The sequence below is a fragment of the Panulirus ornatus genome, chromosome 17 (genome assembly GCF_036320965.1).
Source record: "Panulirus ornatus isolate Po-2019 chromosome 17, ASM3632096v1, whole genome shotgun sequence".
Classification (NCBI taxonomy): Eukaryota; Metazoa; Arthropoda; class Malacostraca; order Decapoda; family Palinuridae; genus Panulirus; species Panulirus ornatus.
The window spans coordinates 13,354,735-13,380,000 of NC_092240.1; the positions used below are offsets into that span (position 1 = coordinate 13,354,735).

At 42.9% G+C, this 25,266-nt stretch overlaps 1 protein-coding gene across 10 annotated transcripts in view; it reads right to left on the reverse strand.

Annotated features, from left to right (window-relative positions):
• SK (small conductance calcium-activated potassium channel) overlaps positions 1-25,266 on the reverse strand; it is an 821,538-nt gene that overhangs the window by 338,712 nt on the left and 457,560 nt on the right. For 2 of the 10 annotated variants that reach the window (XM_071671922.1, XM_071671921.1), the window contains exon 1: positions 8,468-9,362. The exons of 3 other annotated variants lie outside the window; for them this stretch is intronic. In XM_071671922.1, coding sequence (XP_071528023.1) covers positions 8,468-8,773 — 306 coding nt within the window. In that variant the 5' untranslated portion in view covers positions 8,774-9,362. Of the gene's footprint in view, positions 1-8,467; positions 9,363-9,387; positions 10,045-10,233; positions 10,362-25,266 lie in introns of those variants that run through there. 5 more of the 10 variants (XM_071671920.1, XM_071671927.1, XM_071671928.1 and 2 more) reach the window with 5 other exon arrangements.

The following is a 25,266-nucleotide window of genomic DNA, read 5'->3' on the forward strand; positions in this document are numbered from 1 at the left end:
AGTCGTCCACACCAACTCACAAAACCATCACACCTCCTACACTCATATCCTCACTGTTGCATTCTCCTCACACCCACTCGCTTATCTACATCATTCCATTCATATCTACTCCCTCACCTAATCTGCAATCTCTCATCCTCCTTCCATGACTCTCCATATCCACATTCTTCCATAGCCTTTCATTCCTTCAACCACTTCGATCAAGGACACCCTCCACGACAACTTAGAAAAAAAACAACGACTAATAAACCCTTAACTGAAAATCCACATCCACACACCCTCCACCTTAACCATCTGAGCCAAAAGTATCCCAACCAAAACCAAATGACATCCACACTCGCCAAGACCCACCCATCCACAATTACCACCGAGACCTCTACCAACTTAAAGAGAGTTCGTACCAACATGGTATCTATACATCTGTGTGGAGATCAGGTGCGTTATCTTCAGCAGGCTGGTTGGAAAACAAAAAAAGAAAAACGAGTTCGAAACCTAAGTTCAGAAACGCTAGACGGCGTTTAAACCGACGAGAGGAAGAGCGTTCAACCCGTCTCCAGTCTTACTCTCGCTTCCCTGCAAGGGAATGATGATTCGTCTCTCTCTCTCTCTCTCTCTCTCTCTCTCTCTCTCTCTCTCTCTCTCTCTCTCTCTCTCTCTCATATTGCGACTGTCTATATATTCTCCTGGTGGCGGCACATCCTCGAGGGTTCGTTCTTTAAAGTTACGAGTTTTCTTAATTTATTACTGGATAAAAGTTTTTCTTTTTCTTTTTTTCTTCTGTCAACTCGACTTCGTTCACGACAAGAATTCCTAAACTGCTTTCGCTGAATTATCATTTTGTTCGGAATTTTATTCTCTTTTTTACCTCGTTCATCAAAATTCTCATATTTGTCTCTTTCTCTGTATATATATATATATATATATATATATATATATATATATATATATATATATATATATATATATATATATATATAAAGGACATTTCTTCTTATCCACAGGGAAATGGAATACGGTGAAATTTGTAAACAGTTCCCTTTCCTGTCCACATGAATCTTATGATACGCATGTTGCCAGACTTGAACGCACCCGACCTCCATTCGGGTAGTCACTTGATTGCCAAATGGCGTCCGAGCTACGTCTTTTCGTTCTATATCGACTGACTTATATTTCTCTCTTGTGTCTCCCCTGATGATGTGATCATTACAAGAAATTGCACTTGGGAACTTATCGGGTTTCAATTCCCTGTGTGTTAAAAAAGGAATGTGTGTGTGTGTGTGTGTGTGTGTGTGTGTGTGTGTGTGTGGTAACGCCACATCCGCTGCAAACAATTCATCCTCTCCACTTTAAATCACGGCTCACCTGCCTTGGTCTTCCTCCTTCTTAGAAGCAAATCAAACAAAGCTGCAAAGCACACATTATAGTGCACTCAGAAGAATCACAGGCTGCCTAGCACACACACACATTTATGCACGTATTTCTGCTCTTACCGCACCATGATTTTCATATGGCTTCCAATATCACAAACGGCTTGGAAGAGACCCAGTGATATGTGCTGTTTGAATTCCTTTGCATTCCTGTGTAACAAACACCTACACAGCGAAACGAAAATCCCCCCGCAGTACAAGTCTACCTGAACATACCTGGCACTCAGCACTAAACCCCTCTCACAGAAACCACTCTATATACAGTTCAACCATCAACCCCCAGTAGAAATAGTGAGCTTACCCCTCTGCCTCACACTTGAGCAACCTCTACTTAAGATCCACCCAACACCACCCTAACCAGCAAAACACACACACACACACACACACACACACACACACACACACTATGTCAATCAGACCAGCTGTAAACAACCGCCCACCAAACTCCATTTTAACCAACCACACACACACTCGTCAGAAGCTACAATCCCTAGGCAAAACACGTGTCACACTTCCCCATCTGAGTCCCCGGTATTCACCCACCCACTCCTACCTACAACATATCCCAAGGCCCTTGATGCCCCACGATGCAAGAACCATAACAAAGACGAGGCGCACTTACAACTTGAGTGCCCTACACATAGACACGCATACACAACATTACTCCACTTCATGACCTATGGTCTCCGTCGGTGGACGTGGCTGGTTTCCTGTGCGCTCCAAGAGCCTCATGAAAATAAAAGACACACCTGGCGGAGAATATATATATATATATATATATATATATATATATATATATATATATATATATATATATATATATATATATATATATATATTAGGGTACGCCATGAATATGTGACATGAATTTCCCTTAACAATGGAGGAATTCTCGTCAGCAAACTCACACTCCCTCAGTATATAAAGATCGACTCTTATCTCGGGGGGAAAAAAAAAAAAAGGCATCGTCTTCCATACGACTGGAAATGGACACCACCACCCACCCCCGCCAGCCATCTTCGCCTGCGAAAATTGGGCACTTCAGGGGGAGTGGGGGAGAGAATTTTTGTGTGCATAATATTAACATGGCTGATGAGTGTAGGTCAGAGGAACCTTCTCACGACGGTGATCTGGGGTGTCATGAACTCAGGTGAACTCTCTCTCTCTCTCTCTCTCTCTCTCTCTCTCTCTCTCTCTCTCTCTCTCTCTCTCTCTCTCTCTCTCTCTCTCTCTCGCTGAAGTAGGAGTGACGACCTCTTAATATAACCCCGACAGAAGAGTTGGGTTGATAAACTAAACTAAAGGAGTGCAGGACTAAACTGTTGATATATATATATATATATATATATATATATATATATATATATATATATATATATATATATATATATGCTCCCCTTCGTTGCTGTGCAAGGAAACCAAAACATATCTTGGAAATATCTGACATTTATCTAAGGCCACATGTGTATACGGTTTCCATCTGGTGCTGGCATGAGACATTCGCCCTCTAAACATAGATAATGTTCAGCTTGAGACATTACGATCTCAAAGCAAAGGCATCAACTCCTGGCATGAATGGCGAAAGTATCCACTATGAAAAGAAGAAATGAAATGATGAAACTAATATTTCCGAACGGCAATACTTACCAGAACGTCAGGCAAATTTTGGAGCAGAATTTAAATCTACGGAAAATCACAATCAGGTAATAAACTACCTTATTTAAACTTCTGAACAGAATGAAATATATATATCAACTGCTCTACAGATTAAATCCTAGGGCATCCAAAGTTCTATAACACCTTTATACTATCTGGATACAACTGAAGACATACATTAAAGCCATATATACTACTATCCAGGTTGATTTGTCTAACGATGACTTCGAAATTCCGATCCGCATCGCTTCGTGTTACGAGATATACAAGTAGGTCATCAGCTACGCTACAAATTAGAACGTCTCGTTACGTCTCGTCCAACTCCATTCGATGGTTATGGTAATAGTGGAAGTGGTTCACAGATGGTTCAAAGGTCTCGTTTCTCTTCGTCCCATCAGTTACCGTGGTTAGTACTGTTTCTTACACACACACACACACACACACACACACACACACACACACCAAGAACATCAACTGGTTCATCTTGACAGTGAACCCTCTTTAGTAGTGAACTCTATTAAACAAAGGCTTTGTGAAGCAGTGAGCCTTATGACTTTATCAAATCTCATTAAACACCTCGTGGAAAACTACGTCATGAATTACTGTTCCTTGTGGAACGCTAACTCCTCTACAACAGTGAAAAACAGCCGTTGAGAAGCATGCACCGAACCTTATGAAATAACATTGTGAAACACCACAAAAATGAATCACTACAGAACACTATACCTTACGAAGCACTGAACCTTCCGAAACACCGACTACCGTAAGGCACTGAAACATGTGAAGCCCCGAGCCTTTACGAATAATTGAATTTCACTAGATAACTAATAATCTTATTGCCAAAAAAATAATTAGATTACATCCAATGAAACAAGAAAGATCTTCTATTCTTGTTAAACTAATAATCTAATGACAAAAACAAACTCGAGACTTCATCTAACGAAACAAAAAAAAAAAGGGCTTCGATTCCTGTTCGAGCACATCTTCTTCTTCAGTGTGCAATACCATCGACTCATCATGAATCACGAATGAGGTAAATTACGACCCGTTCCTGCAGTCACAACAGCAGAGGAATATTCATGAGGTTGTTGAACCGTGATTAGCTCAGAGATCACGCGGCTCTCACGGATGAAATGGATAGAAAGCGCGGACGCCCTCCTGACGTCAGCGGCCACGCCTGCAAAGCATTACTCATGGTCACGAGACAGTATCCGATTCATTTCTGTCCAAGGCACTGACGAACTTTTGACTCGTTACCCAGAGCCCTCACTTTCTCCTTCTAAACTAACCAAGTCTAAACGAAATCATGATTATGTTCTCGAAAAAGAAGAGAAAAAAAAAAATTATATACATATATATATATATATATATATATATATATATATTATATATATATATATATATATATATATATATATATATATATATATACGAATAAAGTGCATGTGAACGCGCACCTTCATAGAACATACAAACCTCCAACAGCCAGGATCGAACCCGCCATTTCCCCCGTTAGGGACGTAACGTTAAGAACAGAGGACTAAGCCTTTAGACGGAATATCCTCACGTGGCCCCCTTCTCTGTTCCTTCATTTGGAAAAGTAAAAAGTAGAGAGGAGAATTTCAAGCCCCCCCCCAACTCCCTTCCCTTTTAGTCGCCTTCTACGACAATTCTTTACTCTTGCGTAAAGCAAGAACATCTGACTTCGCATGCTGACCGCCAGTTTAGCGTACACCGTAATAACTTGGGTAAATGTACGCACACTTTTATCTCTATGTCTCTCCTCTCCGCTTTATATTTCTGCGTCATGCGCACCTAACAAACAGAACTACGAAGCTATACGGGGGGGGGGGAAAATATGAACATCAACATGTTATATGCACAATACAGACAGACCTCCCTCAGTTACATTCACATTCATACACAAATCTTTAAAATCTTATTGAAAATGGGGAAAGCTTTTCTAAATTCCTTGGGCGACCTGACCAATACACTCTCCCCTGAACCTGCTTGAATGAACACGAGACGGACACAAACTGCAGGGAGGGAGGGAGAGAGAGAGAGAGAGAGAGAGAGAGAGAGAGAGAGAGAGAGAGAGAGAGAGAGAGAGAGAGTTAGTTTCTAAGACGAGACCTGAAGGATTGCACCCTCGGCAGTGGTCAGAAGGTCCTGGGGTGGTTTGCCTCCTCAAACTCATGAATATCGTACACGACAGAACAGGGAGGTGGTGGTGGTGGTGCAGGAGCAGGAGCAGGAGGAGAAGAAGAAGAATAGATTTCAATGCAGCGTCTGGGAAGATTTACACCGACACTTACCGCTAAGTTTTAGCACCCTCCTGTGTGTGCTTAAAAGGCAAGTCTCTTGTTGGTTTGATGCAGTCGGTCAGTGTCTCTCTCTCTCTCTCTCTCTCTCTCTCTCTCTCTCTCTCTCTCTCTCTCTCTCTCTCTCTCTCTCTCTCTTCATGCACCCTAGCGAGGGGAGCTGAGGTGTTAAGAATACCTCCCTCCCTCTCCCTTAACCCATCCATCATGCTATATCCTACGACCCCTCCCTCCCCACTGCAAGCTCCTCCCAAGAGGGGAGGCGCTTTACCTCTTGACATACAACAACAACGGGGCTTTGTTGCAAAGGTCCAGTCCCTATGATTCTTTCATTACAGAAGAACTTCGGCTCACGTGAGGAGAGAGAGAGAGAGAGAGAGAGAGAGAGAGAGAGAGAGAGAGAGAGAGAGAGAGAGAGAGAGAGAGAGAGAGAGAGAGAGAGAGATTCGCTACAGTAGTGGGGCCACCAATCTCTTGGATGTGTATACATGTGCGAGTGTGCTCGGCATGGCCATCACCTTAAGTGCACGTAACGATGAGTTCTGATGGGTTTTCGAACCCTACATCTCGGTCTCGGACCATCTAATGTAGACATTCATCATGCCTAGAGGTTCTTATGACCGTCTCTGGGCAGTACTTCCTCGAAGAGGAAGGAGAAGAGGAGAGGAGGTGAGAGGAGAGGAGAGAGAGTCTTGAAATACTGTTATATACAACGAGACTCCGACCCTATGCCTGACTCCTGTGTTGCCCCGACTGTCTGTGGTGTTCTAAGGGGCGTCCTTTCTATCGGTAATCAATGGAGACCTGGCCAAGATGCATCTCATCTTCCTTTTCAGGGATGTCTTCCGCTGGGTCCACCTACTCGCGCGCGCGCGCGCGTGGTGTGTGTGTGTGTGTGTGTGTGTGTGTGTGTGTGTGTTTCCTTGCACGGGTCACATACCTCGTATTTCTAATGACTGATGATTTCAATCGACTTCTTCTTTCATCTCGAGATTTCCTTCCTTCTTTTGTCAATTTTGAAGTCTGGTAAACTCGGGTCATTTCCTTAATTCGGCCTCTCCCGTGAGGTCACTGCACTGCTGATCACTCTCACTTATATTTCTCGTCACTTATACTTGTTGTCACTTACATTTCTTGCCACTTATAAGGACGTCCCTCATACATACCCATAAAAACTATGTGATATATTTCGCTCATCACATACGTGGGTTACAGGAAAGCACTAGTCGCTTCTACACACACACACGAGGCAAAATGAAAGCCATCGATGCACTTCAGCATACTCACGTTACCTACTAGTTCCCGTCACTTATCGGTCACTTAAATGCACTACTTTTCTTGGCGACAAGTGAGGAGGAAGCATAGATCCATAACTCTAAAGTCCCTGGGAGACTCCATTGGCTCACTACACACACACACACACACACACCCACACACACACACACACACACAGGCACGCTACATGCAGCCTTTCCACACAAAAGGTCATAGTCTCCATCACTCACGTCACTTGATGAGGACAGGCATCTCTGACGTCACTTGATGACGTTAGGCGTCTCTGACGTCACTTGATGACGTTCAGCCTCTCTGGCGTCACGAGTCCCCGTTAGCACACACACACACACACACACGATCCTTAGGATGTGCTGAAGAGTCACGTTTTGCCGTGCACTGACAAGCACCGCCTGTAATCCTGCATGTTGTGAGACATGTGTGGTGTTGTTCTCTCGCTTACAGCCACTGTATGTCGCTTGAGTTGGCCTGTAACACTTTATGCTATCATTCCCTCCACTGTACCCCCTGTATGGCGTTACCTCCTGCCTGTAAGTGTGTATGATATCGACCCCTCGTCTGTAGCCACACGCAGTTACAGCGTAACTGTAACTGAGTGTTAAGACCCTCGCTTACAGGTCTCCACAATGTTATAACTCTCCCTGTTGCAATGTCAATTGCCATAGCCCTGTTTTTGTAGCATATGTTATATTGCAAAACCTCCGTTTGTACCATACCATTATTGCAGCGCCCTTCCTGTAGCACCGTAACACCGCAAACTGTAACTGTGATGCTGAGTATACATACCCTGACCTCCCTGTCACTGTCTGGTAACAGTTAACCTTCAAGATGTGACAACGGTAACAGTCCTGTGCGTTACATACTATGTCATTACAATCTTTCTGTATCATATCATCACCTTCTGTTAGTCACCCCCAAAAAAATATTCCCATCCCTAGCTCTCGTATCCCTTGTCTTATCAAACCATTTACACGCCCTTCTGTTCTCGGACACGCCCTTGCTAATTGACCATAGAGGAAGTTGTTCCATCTATGACGAGACGATCGACACACACACTCACAAAAACCTGATTTACCTTAAGGACGATAAACCAGTGTCCTGCTTAAGCAGAACTGTATATATATATATATATATATATATATATATATATATATATATATATATATATATATATATATATATATATATATATATATGCACTCACCATACCATAGATACTATGCACCACATATTTTGGGTATTTGCAGAAAAACTTTGTTAATCTTTTAGTTTCCATGGCTATGTAGGTGGGTAAGGCGATTGGTAGGTAAGCATTCTAGGTAGGAAGAAGGTAAGTAAACAAAGGAGAAACAACATGACAAATGATTTGAAAAGCCATGCACATGAGAGGCGTTTTACCTCAGTACAATCATCTAATCTACTTATCGAACAACGAAGGGACTGTGATCATACCTGAATACTTCTACTGTATGAATTAGAACCAATACTCTTTGCCTGTGATGATTCAAACGAAACCATGGATTAGTAAAAAAAAAATCACAATAGCGTAATTATAATGGCATGTTACAAGTCTACCACGCTTCACGCCAATTAGCTAAAGGATATAGTACGTATAATATGAAAAAAAAAATTATAATAGAGAGAATCAAAGATATATAACAGATCTCTCTTCCTACTTTGGGGTCTAAAGGTTGGCTGGCTGGCTGGAGGAAGGAAGACAAACGTGGGTGTGAGCAGCTGTGGGAGCAGGACAATGACGTGAAAATTTACATTAGATAAAGCGCGAAGGAATCCAGGGCACCTCATCAGCCCCACGATAGACATGAAGCTCCGCAGGGTACCGTCAGCCCTCGATGATGAAGAGGAGGAGGAGGAGGAGGAGGAAGAAGAGGAAGGAGCAGAATCGTGGATGTTGTGTTGGTGCTGCTGTGTTGGCGGCGGTGGTGGTGGTGGTTGTGGCTGTGGTCCTGGACGTTCTTCGTCTCGCGTAACTCCTGCATCTGAGTCGAGTTCCATCCCAGTGGATGGTGCGCGTCTGCTATCCACTCTCACCCCTGGTGTCCTCTGGTCCGTCATTTACTCTCGCAGCAAACGACTCTTGACCATCATCATCATCAACACGTAATTAATCACATTCTGATCCAGCGTGTGGCTGGCGAATCTCTCGTGTGACTGGAATATTCGTCATCATTATCACTTCCACCATGATGAATATCCTGGGAACAGAACGAAACACGTATTCCACTTTGCTTCATCACTGTCCTTCTGTGATCTCAGGATACCAGCTCAGCCACAATCAACCTCGAACACACATTTTTTTCCCCCTTTTCATTCTCAATTCCGTGCTTTTCAATTTTCTTCTTCCAGCTGGAGATAAAATAGCCAGCGAGGTAGGTAAAGCAGACATACATAAACCATCTCTCAGGAGCTGAGAGGTCGTATCTTCTCCAAAACCAAATCTAACACAGTTTTGTCCCCTCGCTTCCCTCCCTCCCTCAGCAGCACTTCTGCTCCCTCTCACTGGTTTCTGATGGAATCGTCCCACGATCACGTCTCCTCAAACACCCGGGTCCTTCAGTGGCACCCGCAACCTGTCTTCCCCCCCCAGTCGTGTTTTCTAAAAACGGAATGGGTGAACAACTTCTGGACACTTACATTTACCACTGGTATACCCTATATTTTCCTCTCACCTTCTGTTCACTGTTGATGGTAATCCTTCACACACACACAAGACCATCTATGTGCTTGAAGGATGACGGGCACCACGCCCCGCGTTTTCTCCTGTGGTGTATCGCGGACAGACTGCGTTGTCCCTGGCAGTAGGAGTAGTACACCCCTGGCGGAGCTACGCGGGTTTAATATTGGTGATGAATTCCACAGGATTGTAATATGTCCGCAGGCAATATAGCTCGGAGACCTCCAACCCGCGCGGTTTCTCGTCATGCGCGTGTGTGTATATATAAATATAAATACATATATTACATAAGTTATTCGAGAGCCCGAGAGAGTTCACGAATTTGTTTTCCCAAGAGAATTCATGGATTATTGTTTTCTTTAGTGTCCTCTCTTATTTTCTTTGTTCCGCAACTTTTCTTCACTATTTCACACTTATCTAAAGTAAAACATGTAAATGGAAAATATAATTTTGTTTTCCTATCTCAGCGCTTTCACTCGGGTAGATCTCCCGTTTTCATTCACTTCCTAAACTCAATTTCTATTTCACAACTTACATCAAATTTTCCACTTTTTCTTTCCATTTTCCTTCATCAAAAGTGGCAATATCCTTAACAGTTTCTTCCGTTATCAGTTCTTCACCTTTGCTCAATATCACTACGCTTAAGTTTTCCCTAAAGAGATCAACAACCGCAAATTTCATATATATATATAATATATATATATATATATATATATATATATATGATTCCAGTGCATGACTGGACTGGACTGGACGCGTCACGCGGAACACCGCTTCATCACATGATCATCCCTCGACCCACAACAACACTCCTCCCTGCACATCTTCCTCCAGCACTCACCAGGGAGCTTACGCCTCATCCATGCCACACTCCCCGCATGACTGATCTTGAGGCACTGTGCCACGGCCGATGAGGTGTGTGTGTGTGTGTGTGTGTGTGTGTGTTTTTATGATGACTCCGCAGGTGTTTTCAGTGCCACCCATCTCCCCCCCCTTTCCCCCCACCGTCTCCGTCTCTCTAACTCTGAGCATCCCCCTCCCTTCTCCTCCCTCCCTCTCCCTCAACAACTCACGCACCCCGCCCTCACCCCACCATGCAGACGCCCGCCTCCTACACCCACGCACGACCATACCTCCCTAGGCACAGTGCCAAGCCTTGCCCCTCTGTGTGTGTGTGTGTGTGTGTGTGTGTGTGTGTGTGTGTGTGGTGGGGAGGCCCCAAAGAGCAACTGTGAATCTGTCACTACTTCTTCGGCGCCCTCAGAAGTCACTGCTGTAAACACGGCCCCAGAATAGCCGACAGCTACATACTGCAATGTCACTTTCAACATTGTTCACGGTATAATGAGAAATGCCTGTCCCACCAGACGGGACACGAAGGCAAGATGCATTACACTGATGTAAGGGGCGTGATGGTCGTTAATGTAAGGGGCGTGATGGTCGTTAATGTAAGGGGCGTGATGGTCGTTAATGTAAGGGGCGTGACGGTCGTTAATGTAAGGGGCGTGATGGTCGTTAATGTAAGGGGCGTGATGGTCGTTAATGTAAGGGGCATGATGACCGCTAATGTAAGGGGCGTGATGGTCGTTAATGTAAGGGGCGTGATGGTCGTTAATGTAAGGGGCGAGATGGTTGTTGATGTAAGGGGCGTGATGGTCGTTAATGTAAGGGGCGTGATGGTCGTTAATGTAAGGGGGCGTGACGGTCGTTAATGTAAGGTGCGTGATGGTCGTTAATGTAAGGGGCGTGATGGTCGTTAATGTAAGGGGCATGATGACCGCTAATGTAAGGGGCGTGACGGTCGTTAATGTAAGGGGCGTGATAGTCGTTTATGTAAGGGGCATGACAGTCGTTAATGTAAGGGGCATGATGACCGCTAATGTAAGGGGCGTGATGGTCGTTAATGTAAGGGGCATGATGACCGCTAATGTAAGGGGCGTGATGGTCGTTAATGTAAGGGGCGTGACGGTCGTTAATGTAAGGGGCGTGATGGTCGTTAATGTAAGGGGCGTGATAGTCGTTAATGTAAGGGGCGTGATGGTCGTTAATGTAAGGGGCGAGATGGTCGTTAATGTAAGGGGCGTGATAGTCGTTAATGTAAGGGGCGTGATGGTCGTTAGAATGGTGCGTGATGGTCGTTAATGTAAGGGGCGTGATGGTCGTTAAAATGGTGCGTGATGGTCGTTAATGTAAGGGGCGTGATGGTCGTTAAAATGGGCGTGATGGTCGTTAAAATGGTGTGTGATAGTCGTTAATGTAAGGGGCGTGATGGTCGTTAATGTAAGGGGCGTGATGGTCGTTAATGTAAGGGGCGTGATGGTCGTTAATGTAAGGGGCGTGATGGTCGTTAATGTAAGGGGCGTGATGGTCGTTAATGTAAGGGGCGTGATGGTCGTTAGAATGGTGCGTGATGGTCGTTAATGTAAGGGGCGTGATGGTCGTTAATGTAAGGGGCGTGATGGTCGTTAATGTAAGGGGCGTGATGGTCGTTAATGTAAGGGGCGTGATGGTCGTTAATGTAAGGGGCGTGATGGTCGTTAATGTAAGGGGCGTGATGGTCGTTAATGTAAGGGGCGTGATGGTCGTTAATGTAAGGGGCATGGAGAAATACAAGCCGCGTCTCCCACGATGGATGCAGCAGGTGTGTGGGTTTTGCCATCACGTTAAATACGTCACCGTCTTCAATTTTGTGATCCTTCATATTCATGTATTTACGAGAGACTGTTAGTGTCATTAAGCTGAAGTCAGTCTCATCCTTGTGTGAATTCCACTCAATGCTGCTTTCTGAGAGAGTGGTCTCTGAGCTTCAGCTTAATGCTGCTTTCTCAGACTAGTTTCTAAGCTTTAGCTTAATGCTGCCTTCTCAAACTAGTCTCTCAGCTTCAGCTCCACGCTTCACTTTCAGAGTGGTGTCTAACTAAGCTTTAGCTTGACGCTGCTTTCTCAGACTAGTCTCTAAGCTTTAGCTAAGTGCTGCTTTCTTAGACTGGTACCTAAGCTTTAACATCAGAAGAATCTGATGAAAAATCTACCACCAGATGGTACAGAATATTACGAGTTGTTAACGAGAGCAAAAAATATAGGATGACCGAGTCGAAAATATGTATTACCCGAAATTCCTTACAGAGTCCTACAGAACAGTTAGGCAAGTAATTCATGAAATAATAAGGATATGTATGATATACATATCCTTATTACTTGGAAAATTTACATATGTATGAACGAGCTTCCTGGGTATACCAAAATAATCTGGTATTTGAAACTGTGTTTCTAGCTACATTCCAATTTCCTTTAATATATAACGAAATCAGACACTATAATAGTAATAATAATAATAATAATAATAATAATAATACTAATAATAATAATAATAATAATAGAAATAAAGATAAGAAATGATAATAATAATAATAATAATAGAAATAAAGATAATAAATAATAATAATAATAATAATAATAATATTCATAATAATAATAATAATAATAATAATGATATTAAACGTTTCATTACTTATTCTTAACAAGATTCTGATATTATTCTCGTCAATTTAATAACAGAAACTTGACCCAAACACAAAATTCGAGTAAACACAAGTTTAAAAAAAAAAATGACGGTATATATACAGCTCAAGAGATGGAGGGGTTCAAAATAGTGAGGGGCAGGTCCCACGAATGTAAAAAAAACACCTTCCTCGTATCGTACTAACAGAGAATCACACACACACACACACACACACACACACACACACATCCGTATTACATCCCCATCTAGGCATCGAACGAACGAACGCACACCCATGACGTCACCACGGAATATGGTTCTCATTGGTCGAGAGACACATGGCTGCACTATCAAGCCCCTTTTTTTTTTTTATTATCATTGGTCGAGGGAGAGTCGGGCGCACATCGATGACGCATTTCTCATAGGTCAAGGGGTCATGGCGAGAGGTAGAGGCAGTCACGTGATGTCTGGAGGTGATATAAGCTTTGCTGGAGCATTATCGACATGATGCGCGAACACACACACACACACACACACACACACACACACACACATATGGGGATAGGGGAGAAAGAATACTTCCTACGTATTCCCTGAGTATCGTATAAGGTGACTGAAAAGGATGGGAGCGAGGGAGCTGGGAATCCTTCCCTTCTGTTTTACTTTTCCAAAAGAAGCAACAAGAGACGCAGGCCAGGAGAGGATTTTTCCCTCCCAGGCTGAATCATCTGTTCTTGACCCTATATATATATATATATATATATATATATATATATATATATATATATATATATATATATATATATATATATATATATTTTTTTTTTTTTTTTTTTTTCTTTTCATACTATTCGCCATTTCCCGCATTAGCGAGGTAGCGTTAAGAACAGAGGACTGGGTCTTTGAGGGAATATCCTCACCTGGCCCCTTTCTCTGTTCTTTCTTTTGGAAAAAAAAATGCAATAAGGAACTATGAACATGAGAGTAGGACGAGGGTGCTAGTAAGAGAGGAGGAGGAGGAGGAGGAAGACTTGTTCCCAGAATGAAGGCAAGTCTGTGTCAGGAATGTGTGCTACCACCACCATTACTGGAATCCTCTTCACAGGACGGGACGGTGAGAGACTGTGTGTTAGGGGCGAAGAGCCGGGACTCACAAGGATCCTGGGGCCAAGTGGGGCGAGCAACCGTGGAGCGCGATTTTGTTAGCGTTCGCAGATGACACCGTCTTAATGGCAGACGATGGAGACACACTCTGGACGGCTGGTGACGGGTTTTTTTTTTTTTTTTGAGAACTTGCGTGAAAAGAGGAAGCTTGGCGGTAAATGTGAGCAAAAAGTATAGCGGGAGTAAATGTATGTGAGCAAAAGTAGATTAAAGTAATACAGTGCAGCATGTTGGGGGTAGAAGTAGAGACTGGATGGTTTATATGTAAATCTAAATAGGGAGGAGCTGAAGGAAATGGAGTGTTTTACTGTAAGCATTCGATCGATAATTTGGACCTCAAAGTACGTAGATGAAAAGAAAAAAAGACAGAAAATGTAATATGAAAGAGGGTCTTACAGTCAGACATGTTTACGGTTATCAACACCTGTTTGAAACTTCCCCCACCTCCCCCGCGCTGCTCCCACAGTGTGCCAAAATCATAAATAAAATCCCATCTACGCACTCTGGCACGTACAGATAACCCCACCATGAGCGAAATACTCCTCTGCGTTATCGTGTATATCGAGTGATAACGCTATGTCTAGTACGCATCTCCCGTTCTCCTCCCGCCTCTCATAACATGCCTAAGTACCACATCGGTATCCCTCTAGCGGCGGGCGATCTATGGGGATAAACATGCGTGGCGTCAGACCAGGATACACACACTTGCTCTCGTAACTCATTTGTTTTATGGGCCGAGTCGGCAAAGGGTGTCTGAAGGCGAGGTTTAGGAGCGTCTCGTTAATGGCGGTGAGGCGAGGCAAACGCCTCGTCTGGCGATCTGTTTACGAATTCACTGTTCTTGTTTTCCCCCCCTCGAGTCATTTCGCATTTTTTAGAGACTGAAAAAAACCTTATATTCTTCATTTATATACATAGGTAGAACCTTCACTTCACCGTGAAGAAATATATAGACAATCACCACAGGAGTAAGGACTGACCCTGTCCACACACAATGTAAGGAGAGGTCCCTAACCACATACACACAATGTAAGGAGAGGTCAGATACGTCAGGTCACATAATTCGTGCTCACCTGCTCTCCATTGCACCTCTGTGCTTATAAGGACCTCAACACCTGTATCTCTCCCACTCTGTCTGAGAATCTAATAAACGAAAGTACTCAACGTCTTTTATATTTTCTCTTTCCAGCGGTGAGTGTGCGTATAATATATATAAGTACTCAAATAGGCAGGTGTACATAAGATGAGGGTACAATCGTAAGGGAACGGACAATGCGAAATATCAGGAGCTTTCGTATAATTAACTGTCAAGACTGAGGCAATGTACGAAAGCGTTTGACACTATAATTTCTGTTTTCTTTTGGTTGTACCTGCATATATATATATATATATATATATATATATATATATATATATATATATATATATATATATATATATATATAGAGAGAGAGAGAGAGAGAGAGAGAGAGAGAGAGAGAGAGAGAGAAGCGCAGCCTCGAGGGTACAGGAGCCTTATATAAGGGATTCTGGCATTGAATATAATTATAAGACTCGCGATTAGTAAAGTCAATCCATTCGCCTTTACGTCTTCCGAGAAATCCTCCAAATTCAAAAATCTAGGAAGACATCCTTTGGCGATAAGGAGGATTTCCCCCACGTAATCCTTATTCCTACTAGAGAAGGAGACGCGCCAGCTAACTATGTTCTCGAATAGGACAAAAAAAAAACAAATATTACGTCTCATTAGAAGATAAGTTGTCTCGTAACATTTTATTGAGTTAATTTCGTATCTCATCGCACGAGAATTTCCAGGGCAATTAAGTCCGCTTATATCAGTATATCCGCGCGGGAGAACATAGCATATACGTTTATTCCAGCATACCAAAGACAAGCAAGTCTGCTCATATCAAACATATCCGTAAGGGTGTTCAGTGTATATACCCACGGAAAGTGGATATACTCTATGTATACTTACACCAGTATATCTAGGATATACAATCGCTCATACCAGTGTATTACGGAGTGAGGAGTATGCTTGCTGAGAGCAGCATATCCGCATGACTTATGCTCCTCTACAAGCACCCACCAGTGGCACACCACTCCCATGCACTTTATTCAGAAACGTCGACCATTTCGTTCCAAAGTACGGCGATATTCCAGTGGACAAAGTGCCTTCAGCATTAGTGGACAGAGCGCCTTCAATATCAGTGGACAGAATACCTTCAATATCAGTGGACAGAATACCTTCAATATCAGCGGACAGAGCGCCTTCAATATCATTGGACAGAATGCCTTCAATATCAGTGGACAGAGCGCCTTCAATATCAGTGGACAGAATACCTTCAATATCAGTAGACAGTACCTTCAATATCAGAGGCCACTCTGGCTTCAATGTCAATGGACTTCAATATCAATATCAATCTAGCTTCTCTGTGCATGTTGTTATATTTCGACAACTAGAGGTTACTGGATCAAATATTCCAATCACGCATCAAAGAGCGTAACATTACTCAACTTGGTGTGTACGTACATGGCGTGCTGTGCATCTGAGCACGACGGTACGATCCTCGAGTGCAACGGAACGACCCCTGAGCACAACGGTACGATCTTAAGAGTACAACGGCACGACCTTTGAGCACAACGGTATGACCTTTGAGCACAACAGCACGACATTTGAGAACAACGGAACGACCTTTGAGCACAACGGTACGACCTTTGAGCACAACGGGACGACCTTTGAGCACAACGGTACGACCTTTGAGCACAACGGTACGACCTTTGAGCACAACGGTACGACCTTTAAGCACAACGGAACGACCTTTAAGCGCAACGGAACGACCTTTGAGCACAACGGGACGACCTTTGAGCACAACGGTACGACCTTTGAGCACAACGGTACGACCTTTGAGCACAACGGGACGATCTTTGAGCACAATGGGATGACCTATGAATACAACGGTACGATCTTCGATTGCAACGGTGCGACCTTTGAGCACAACGGTACGATCTTTGAGTACAACGGTACGATCCTCGATTGCAACGGTACGACCCTTGAACATAAAGGTACGATTTTTGGATTTTACGGTCACCATACCAAAGGGTTATAACGTAGTGTTGAGGGTCGTACCGTCGTGCTCAAGGGTCGTACCGTCGTGCTCAAGGGGCGTACCGTCGAGCTCAAGGGCTACCTGACACACAGAAAACATAGAATGAACAGAAACTTTAAACACGAAAAAATTAAGTGCCAAATGAATGAAAAATTGCATATAACGAATTACCTAAAGAAAAAGTTACAGTAGAAAAAAAAAAAAATATTTGACAGGCTTAATGTATACAATAAATTCATTGATTAAATTTACGTAGTACTCAAAAAAAAAAAAAAAACTAACATGGTTAGTAATTCAATTGATTTAATGGGGTGGAATATTTTTGTTTCCCCTTTAATTCTACTGGAATACGTTTGTTTTGATCATGCGTTGTTAGCAGCGAAAATTTCCATCCCCGGTTATTTGGCTCGTTTTGATTCTCGGTGATTTACCGGGTCATTCGGCATTGCTATTGGTGTGATCTGTCTCGATTTGATTACATTACGGATGCGTGATTCATCGGATGTCTTCACACGATCGTCCAGCTGACCAATCGACAGTCGCCGTCGGGTATGGAAAAGCCACGGTATTCTTTTTTGCCAGCCAAAAATACAGATCCACAGAATTCGATCATTTTCTTTGTTGATTGGTCTATAAAAGAAGATACGATGTCGCCTGGATTCATGTTTTAAGCGCTCTCTTTCCCTCGTCTTCTGTGGATATTTTTTTTGCTTTGTTTCAATGTCCAATTAAACAATGGAATGTATGATATATATATATTAGTCATGGACTTGTGTATAGATGATCTTTATCTAGAAGACTTTCATAGGTTAATCTAAATAGTCTTACATGTCATTCCTATCAAAGTAATCCCATTATAAGTTTCGTTTCCGCTTACGATGCTTAAATTTTCCGTAAAAATAAGAACGTCGTCCCAAAGGGAGGTAGCTGGTTCCCCCACTATATGTCCTGGCCATAACACATCGCGGCAGCTTATCTTTTGCTGTGAGCAAACAGGTCTATATGCCACCATCTGCTTGAAGGGAAATTACGAGTAATATTTTCCATTATGGTCTAAAACCATTTTAGGAAACCGGATGTCAGGGAGCCTAGAATACATTGCAATGGAAGTTTTCTAACAGAGATAAGAGTCCTTTCAGAAATCTACTCCTTGGCTTACTTTCCTTTCGGTGATAATAAGAATTACTTCATAACTCTCCCCTTAGCTTACTTTTAAGCTCAGGTCGGTTGATGGACTAACGTCAACAAGACAAAAAAAATATCGATCGTCGAGTGATGAGTAGGAAAATGAATTTCAATAAGCGAACACGACACCAACAGATGTACATCAGAAGACAGGCCATCTTCGTATACAGTAAATTCTTACTGGATTGTTTACTTCAGTGCATGACTTCCCGATGAACAAGCGTAACGAAGCTAAGCCCTATGAATACGACTCGTTGTTCTCGACTCTTAATTTCTGTACAGGAAGATAAAAAATAATACAATTCACTGTATTAAGGAAATCTATCGCTCGCGCTTTAACTTTTTTCTTTATATTCTTGAGAAAAGATATGTGCCCTCTCTCCTAGTGAAGTAGAACGGCCGCTCCTCCACCTAAAACAGAAGATTTTCCTGTCATTCAGAAACTTTTTATTTGAGGCACGTGTCATCTAACGAGACTCAGGCTAACAAACAGCTCAAAGGACCAATGCCATAAACCCTCGCCCATCCTACGCCTGTGTGCTCCCCTCCCTTCGCTGTTTTGAAACCATTAGTCGGTCCTGGGGAAAGAAAGGGGGAAGAGGGAGTAATGCAAAGATTCATTGCAAGGATGGACGGTGGTGGTGATGGTGGTGATGATGGATGATGAATGGTGGTGGTGATGGGTGGTGGTTGGTGGTGATGGGTGGTGGTTGGTGGTGATGGGTGGTGGTTGGTGGTGATGGGTGGTGGTTGGTGGTGATGGGTGGTGGTTGGTGGTGATGGGTGGTGGTTGGTGGTGATGGATGGTGGTTGGTGGTGATGGTCATGATGGTGTCCTTGGCGGTGCTACAGGGGGTAATGCTGGTATGAGGAGTCGTTGTCGTAGATGGTGTGGTGGCGATTTTTTTTCCCCGGTGATGATGTAGGCGCTGGTGATTAGGGGCGACGTGTGTATTGCTATGGCGTGTAAAGAGAGTTGTTGGTAACGATAGTATAGTGTGTTGGAAATAACGATAGTATAGTGTGCTGAAGATAACGACAGTACAGTGTGTTGGAGATAACGATAGTATAGTGTGTTGGAGATAACGATAGTGTTATGTGTTGGAGATAACGATAGTGTAGTGTGTTGGAGATAACGATAGTGTAGTGTGTTGGAGATAACGATAGTATAGTGTGTTGGAGATAACGATAGTACAGTGTGTTGGAGATAACGATAGTGTAGTGTGTTGGAGATAACGATGGTATAGTGTGTTGGAGATAGTTGGTGACGATGGTGATGGTGGTCAAGACAGCCTCATTGAGATCAAAATCCAACATGTAGCACACTTAATAATCCAAAATTTATAGAATTGGATCATTTATATGGTAGGTCGTGAGTGAATACCGATTCGTTTTCACCTGTGAACTTTGCCTGACTGGCTGAGGAACAGAAGTGAATAATAACATCTTTCTCTCTAGGTTAGAAGAGTCTTTCCTCCCTTTCTTCGTTTTCTTTGTTTTCATTTCATTTTACTTTGCAATAATCAGCAGCCTAAACCAGGTTTAATAATGATGCGTCTGACCTGACCTTCACGATTTAGAAACGCACCTTCACTCGACCATGCCAAAGGCGTCGAAGACGTAGTGAAGGTGACTGGGTCAACCAAGGTGTGAGATGATGATGCGTTTGTCGAGGGTAAAAGTGGAGTTAGGGGATATCGAGGGTGCAATGACAAGGCGTTTGTCGAAGAGGGAGGAGACGATTCATTTGACCTGACCTTTAAGAGGCTAGTAGAGTGAGGGTGCATCTGACCTGACCCCTTCACCCCCTAACGGATCAATTTGAAAGACCAGCGTTGCTAAGGTGTATAGTGAAGATGAGAGTATGGTACACATGGTCAACCTCTGGCCTGTTCCGTAAGGCCAGTGCATCGAGGGTGTGGTGAAGATCACCGAAATATGGTGAGGCTGAAGGTGTGGCGAAGGTGGGTGGTGTGGTGAGGGTGGCTTTGTTGAAGATGAAATTCAGCTGAGGGTGTGGCGTAGGTGGGTGGAGTGGTGAGGGTGGCTTTCTTGAGGGTGAAATTGAAAGATGAACGAGCTTATCGAGGGCGAGGTGAATTCTGGTCTGTCAAGGTGGACGTGAAGATGAGTTTATCGATGGTGTAGTGAGTCAAGGTATATCGGAGGTTGTGGTAAGGATGCGTCTGTCCGTCTCTTCCTCTATTATAAACAGGACGTATTGTGTCCTCTAATTCATCACGATTGTCAAGCACTTTTATAGCAATCTAATGTCGCCATTAGGCTTCTGTAGCAATTCAACATGGTCGACAGGCTCTCATTGCAATCTAACGCTGTCACTAGGCTTTTGTGGCAAATCAACGTGAGCACCAGGCTTTTGTGGCAAATCAACGCGAGCACCAGGCTTTTGTGGCAAATCAACGAGGTCACCAGGCTTTTGTGGCAAATCAACGTGAGCACCAGGCTTTTGTGGCAAATCAACGTAAGCACCAGGCTTTTGTGGCAAATCAACGAGGTCACCAGGCTTTTGTGGCAAATCAACGAGGTCACCAGGCTTTTGTGGCAAATCAACGTGAGTACCAGGCGTTTATAGCATTTCAACCTAGTCACCAGGACTCTGTCAGCCATTCAACATAGTCACTAGGCTTGTTCTCTGGCAATTCAGCACGATCACCAAGGCTTTCACAGCCGCATAGGAGGACTGGCGTATACAGATGGCACTAGTGTGATTTCGCTTCCGACACTGAAACTCGACCTGGCAATTCAGCACGATCACCAAGGCTTTCAAAGCCGCATAGGAGGACTGGCGTATACAGATGGCACTAGTGTGATTCGCTTCCGACACTGAAACTCGACCTGACAGACTCTGGCCAAAAACCCAGCATGCCTCGGTAGAGATTGTGATTGGAAGCCACTGCCGACCAATCTCCTATCCTCCTCCCCTCTCTTTTTCTTTTTTAATCCAATCTGGAATGAAAGTGCCGAACTAGGAAGTGGGGATAAAATATGATGAAAAGAAAATTGATCTTGATACAAGACTGTAAAAGATGATAAGACACAATATGTAATAATAAGGATTGTTTCAGAGAAAGTCGTCCAAAACTTTAAAAGCAGGAATGATGACACAAGAGCTCCATATTGGCTCGAACTTCAACATTTTGAACCTGGTGCGATTTTTACCTACGGGAGAAAATCAAAAGTTTGTGAAATAGAAAAGTTTTTTTTTCTTTTTTTTTTTGCGATGGGGGTCAAGGAAACGGAGACGAAGTTGTTACAAGTTGTGGCAGAAAAGAGAGGCGGGTGGAGAAAGTTTGTGGGGACCCGAGGCAGTGAAAGCACGAGATGGGGAGATAATATTCGCCGAGAGAAAGAAGCAGCTTGAAAAAAAAAGAAAAAAAATAGAAAAAAATGAATCCTTAAGGCACACACTATCATTATTTCGTGGGAAACAAGGAAAAATATTTCCAACGAGGGTGATTTCATAAGAAAAGGAATAGAGATAAGGAAAAAGAGAATGGTGAAGTTTAAGAGGGGAAAATAATGGAAAGACAATGAGGCAGAGAGAGAGAGAGAGAGAGAGAGAGAGAGAGAGAGAGAGAGAGAGAGAGAGAGAGAGAGAGAGAGAGAGAGAGAGAGAGCACAAATTTGGGGGAAAAAGTATATTGTAGGACGAATGTAAGAATCATTTTCTTTTTTTTTTTTTTCTACAGACACGAAGGAACCAAGTGGTCTGTTTCTGTGTGAATTCCTTTTGTAATGGGGGAGGCAATTTCAGGACGGATATACAAGAGAGGAAAACTGGGGCAGAGTGAGCGATGCATATGTAAGTCTGCTATCAGAATAAAAGGATATGAAGCAGGGAGACGTATGCTATAAAGGGTGGGAAAGGAAAGGGGGGGGGGGGAGAGAGAGAGAGAGAGAGAGAGAGAGAGAGAGAGAGAGAGAGAGAGAGAGAGAGAGAGAGAGAGAGAGAGAGGGGGGAATCAGGAAATCAACATCAAAATAGAAAAGCACATCTTCTCCCTTACCCGATCCACCAACACCCACACCGGCTTTAGATTCAAGTAGGTTCCCTCCCAATTCGAACAGGAGCAGAACAAGAAATGTTTTCGACGCATCATCTTCAATACCACATCCGACAACCACAAACACACACACACACAAAGACCCAATACAAGAGAACGGCTCAAAACAAACACGGCATTATCATATATAACACCTGAATCAGAATGTGATGTGTTGTCTCGTCTCGTTTTGCGCAACAGATCCCTCGTAGAGAGAATATAAATCCCTGGCTTAGATGAGAGCCTTCCATTCCCTTTTATATACATATATATGTATAAATATATATATATATATATATATATATATATATATATATATATATATATATATATATATATATATATATATATATATATAAATATATATATATACAAAAAATACACTGTGGGTTTAAGGCATGGATAAGAGAGGATCTCTCGTATGGAAATGGTGACAAGAGACACTCACGAGAGAGGGAGAGAGAGAGAGAGAGAGAGAGAGAGAGAGAGAGAGAGAGAGAGAGAGAGAGAGAGAGAGAGAGAGAGAGAGAGAGAGAGAAAGAACATTATGATGGCAAGGAGACACACACACACACACACACACACGAGACGGAGAGAGAACGTTAGGGTATGGGGGGTCAATTTGCCACAATGGCAATGGAAATAGGAGCAAGTGAGAGAGAGAGAGAGAGAGAGAGAGAGAGAGAGAGAGAGAGAGAGAGAGAGAGAGAGAGAGAGAGAGAGAGAGAGAGAGAGAGAGGTTCACAAAGGAGGCTAGTGTCGCAATACCAGATTGGAAATCTTACGTTATGTATCATAGAGTTTGATACATACAAAAAGGCGCATACTGTATACCTTGGCGTGGTGTAGTGTGTAGCGCAGTGTAGGGTGTAGTGGAGTGTAATGCAGTAGTGTGGTGTAATGCATTAGTGGTGTGTAGTGTAAAGGTAGTGCAGTGGTGAAGTGTATAGTCTAGTGTAGTGTGTGTGGAGGTTTGTGTAGTGTATACTGTGTAGCTCTGCATAGTGTATGTAGCATAGTGTAGTGTTTATGTGAGTATTATCCAAGAAGACTCTTAGTGTGTTACGGGGAGAGTCTTAATCTTGTATTCATGTATTATGTCTTCACTCCTCTGTATACATACACATAGCCTAGCCTAAGCCAGGTACCCAATTATCGAACAGCTCCAACGCGGAGGATGAACACCTGGGTTGGGTGTAGGCCGACTACCGCGCCCAGGGCTCCAATCGACAGTTTCTCGGTGGATCCTGTGTGCATCTCTCATACTTCATGACTGAAACGTGTCTATTCAACCCCCCACCCCACTTGCAAGCACTCCAGCGCTGTACGATCGCCGAATCCTATTCTTTCTCGGTTTCAAACCCTTAAGTCTCAAATTTTGTCTGGTTACATTTAAAAAAGCGGGGAAATTCGTGGTAAAGTTTTCTGAACTAAAATGATTGCTAGCTCCAAAAAAAAACCTTCATAATAGTTGATATCCAAAACATATATATATATATATATATATATATATATATATATATATATATATATATATATATATATATAATGTAACAACCAGTGACCATAAAATGTAACTGGCTCAAAAAGTTTCCAGAAAAGATGCAAAGAAGTATAAGCATGGCAGAGGAGTGGAATAAACTGAATAATGCACCTATAAAAGTGTACAGCACACAGATGCTTAAAAAGATGTATGATAATAGAGAAAGTTCAGGAGACGTGGTCCCACGAATGCAAAACTCCCTCCCCTTACTGTGCAAATAGGTAACTGATTAAATACATGGACGCGTGATAAAGATAATAGTGCAATACGAAGTAAAACTGTGATATATATATATATATATATATATATATATATATATATATATATATATATATATATATATATATATATATATATATATATATATATATCGAGACAAGTGTGTTAGTCGGTACATACAACTACGTCTTGCTCTATGTCTATAAATTACTGTCCGTCTTGAGATAAATATGATAATTTCTCAAACTCCGTTATCGTCTTTAATTAATGAGCCCATATGAAATATATGAAAAAAAGGGAAATCACTCAGAAAATATATGATAAATCATTACCAGATGGTATGAACGAGAGGCTATACATGAAGACAAAATTCAATCCCTCAAAAAAACTAAGAAAATTATGAAGCCATGTTTTTGTACATTGTTCTTCATTCATTCCAGTATGCACCAGATTCTCTCACTGAGAGTTTTTTTTTTTCTACTCGCATATTCCCTTTCCAAGTGTGTCGACGGTCATAAAACCAGTAACTGGGCAATCACAAACCTTGCTACATGACCCGAGTCTCTTTGTTTTCTTCTAATCATATTTTTTTTCTTCCCCACCACCAGCCGACATGACACTGGCAAGAGCGTGTCCTAATCACGGCCACCTCGAATGAAAGGCAAGACAGTAGGTGAAAGAAAAAGAAAGCAGGAATGATTAATTTGAGCCCATAAGAGGGGGTTGGTGAAGAGCATGTATATCCAGGTTTTAAAGGTGAAAAGCTTATGAGAAGAGTGAAGGGGAAAAGGCGGATGAGAATTTCACAACTTCAATGTGTGAGGAGAGAAGGTGTGTGTGTGTGCGTGTTATATAACGGCCAATCCTCGTGTGGTGAGTCTCCGCACAGAGCTATGGGAGTCAACTGTCAGACACGTGGCGCGCGGGGGTCCAAGGTGACGGGGGCTGAGACACGTGCAGACAGCTTACGAAAGCAGCGGCCAAAAGGACACCTGTAGAAAAAGGAGAGAGGGGAAACGACATCCCGGCTGACAGAATGGGAAAAAAAACTGGGGTGCGATGATAGCAGGAGAGCTGATGACAAGGT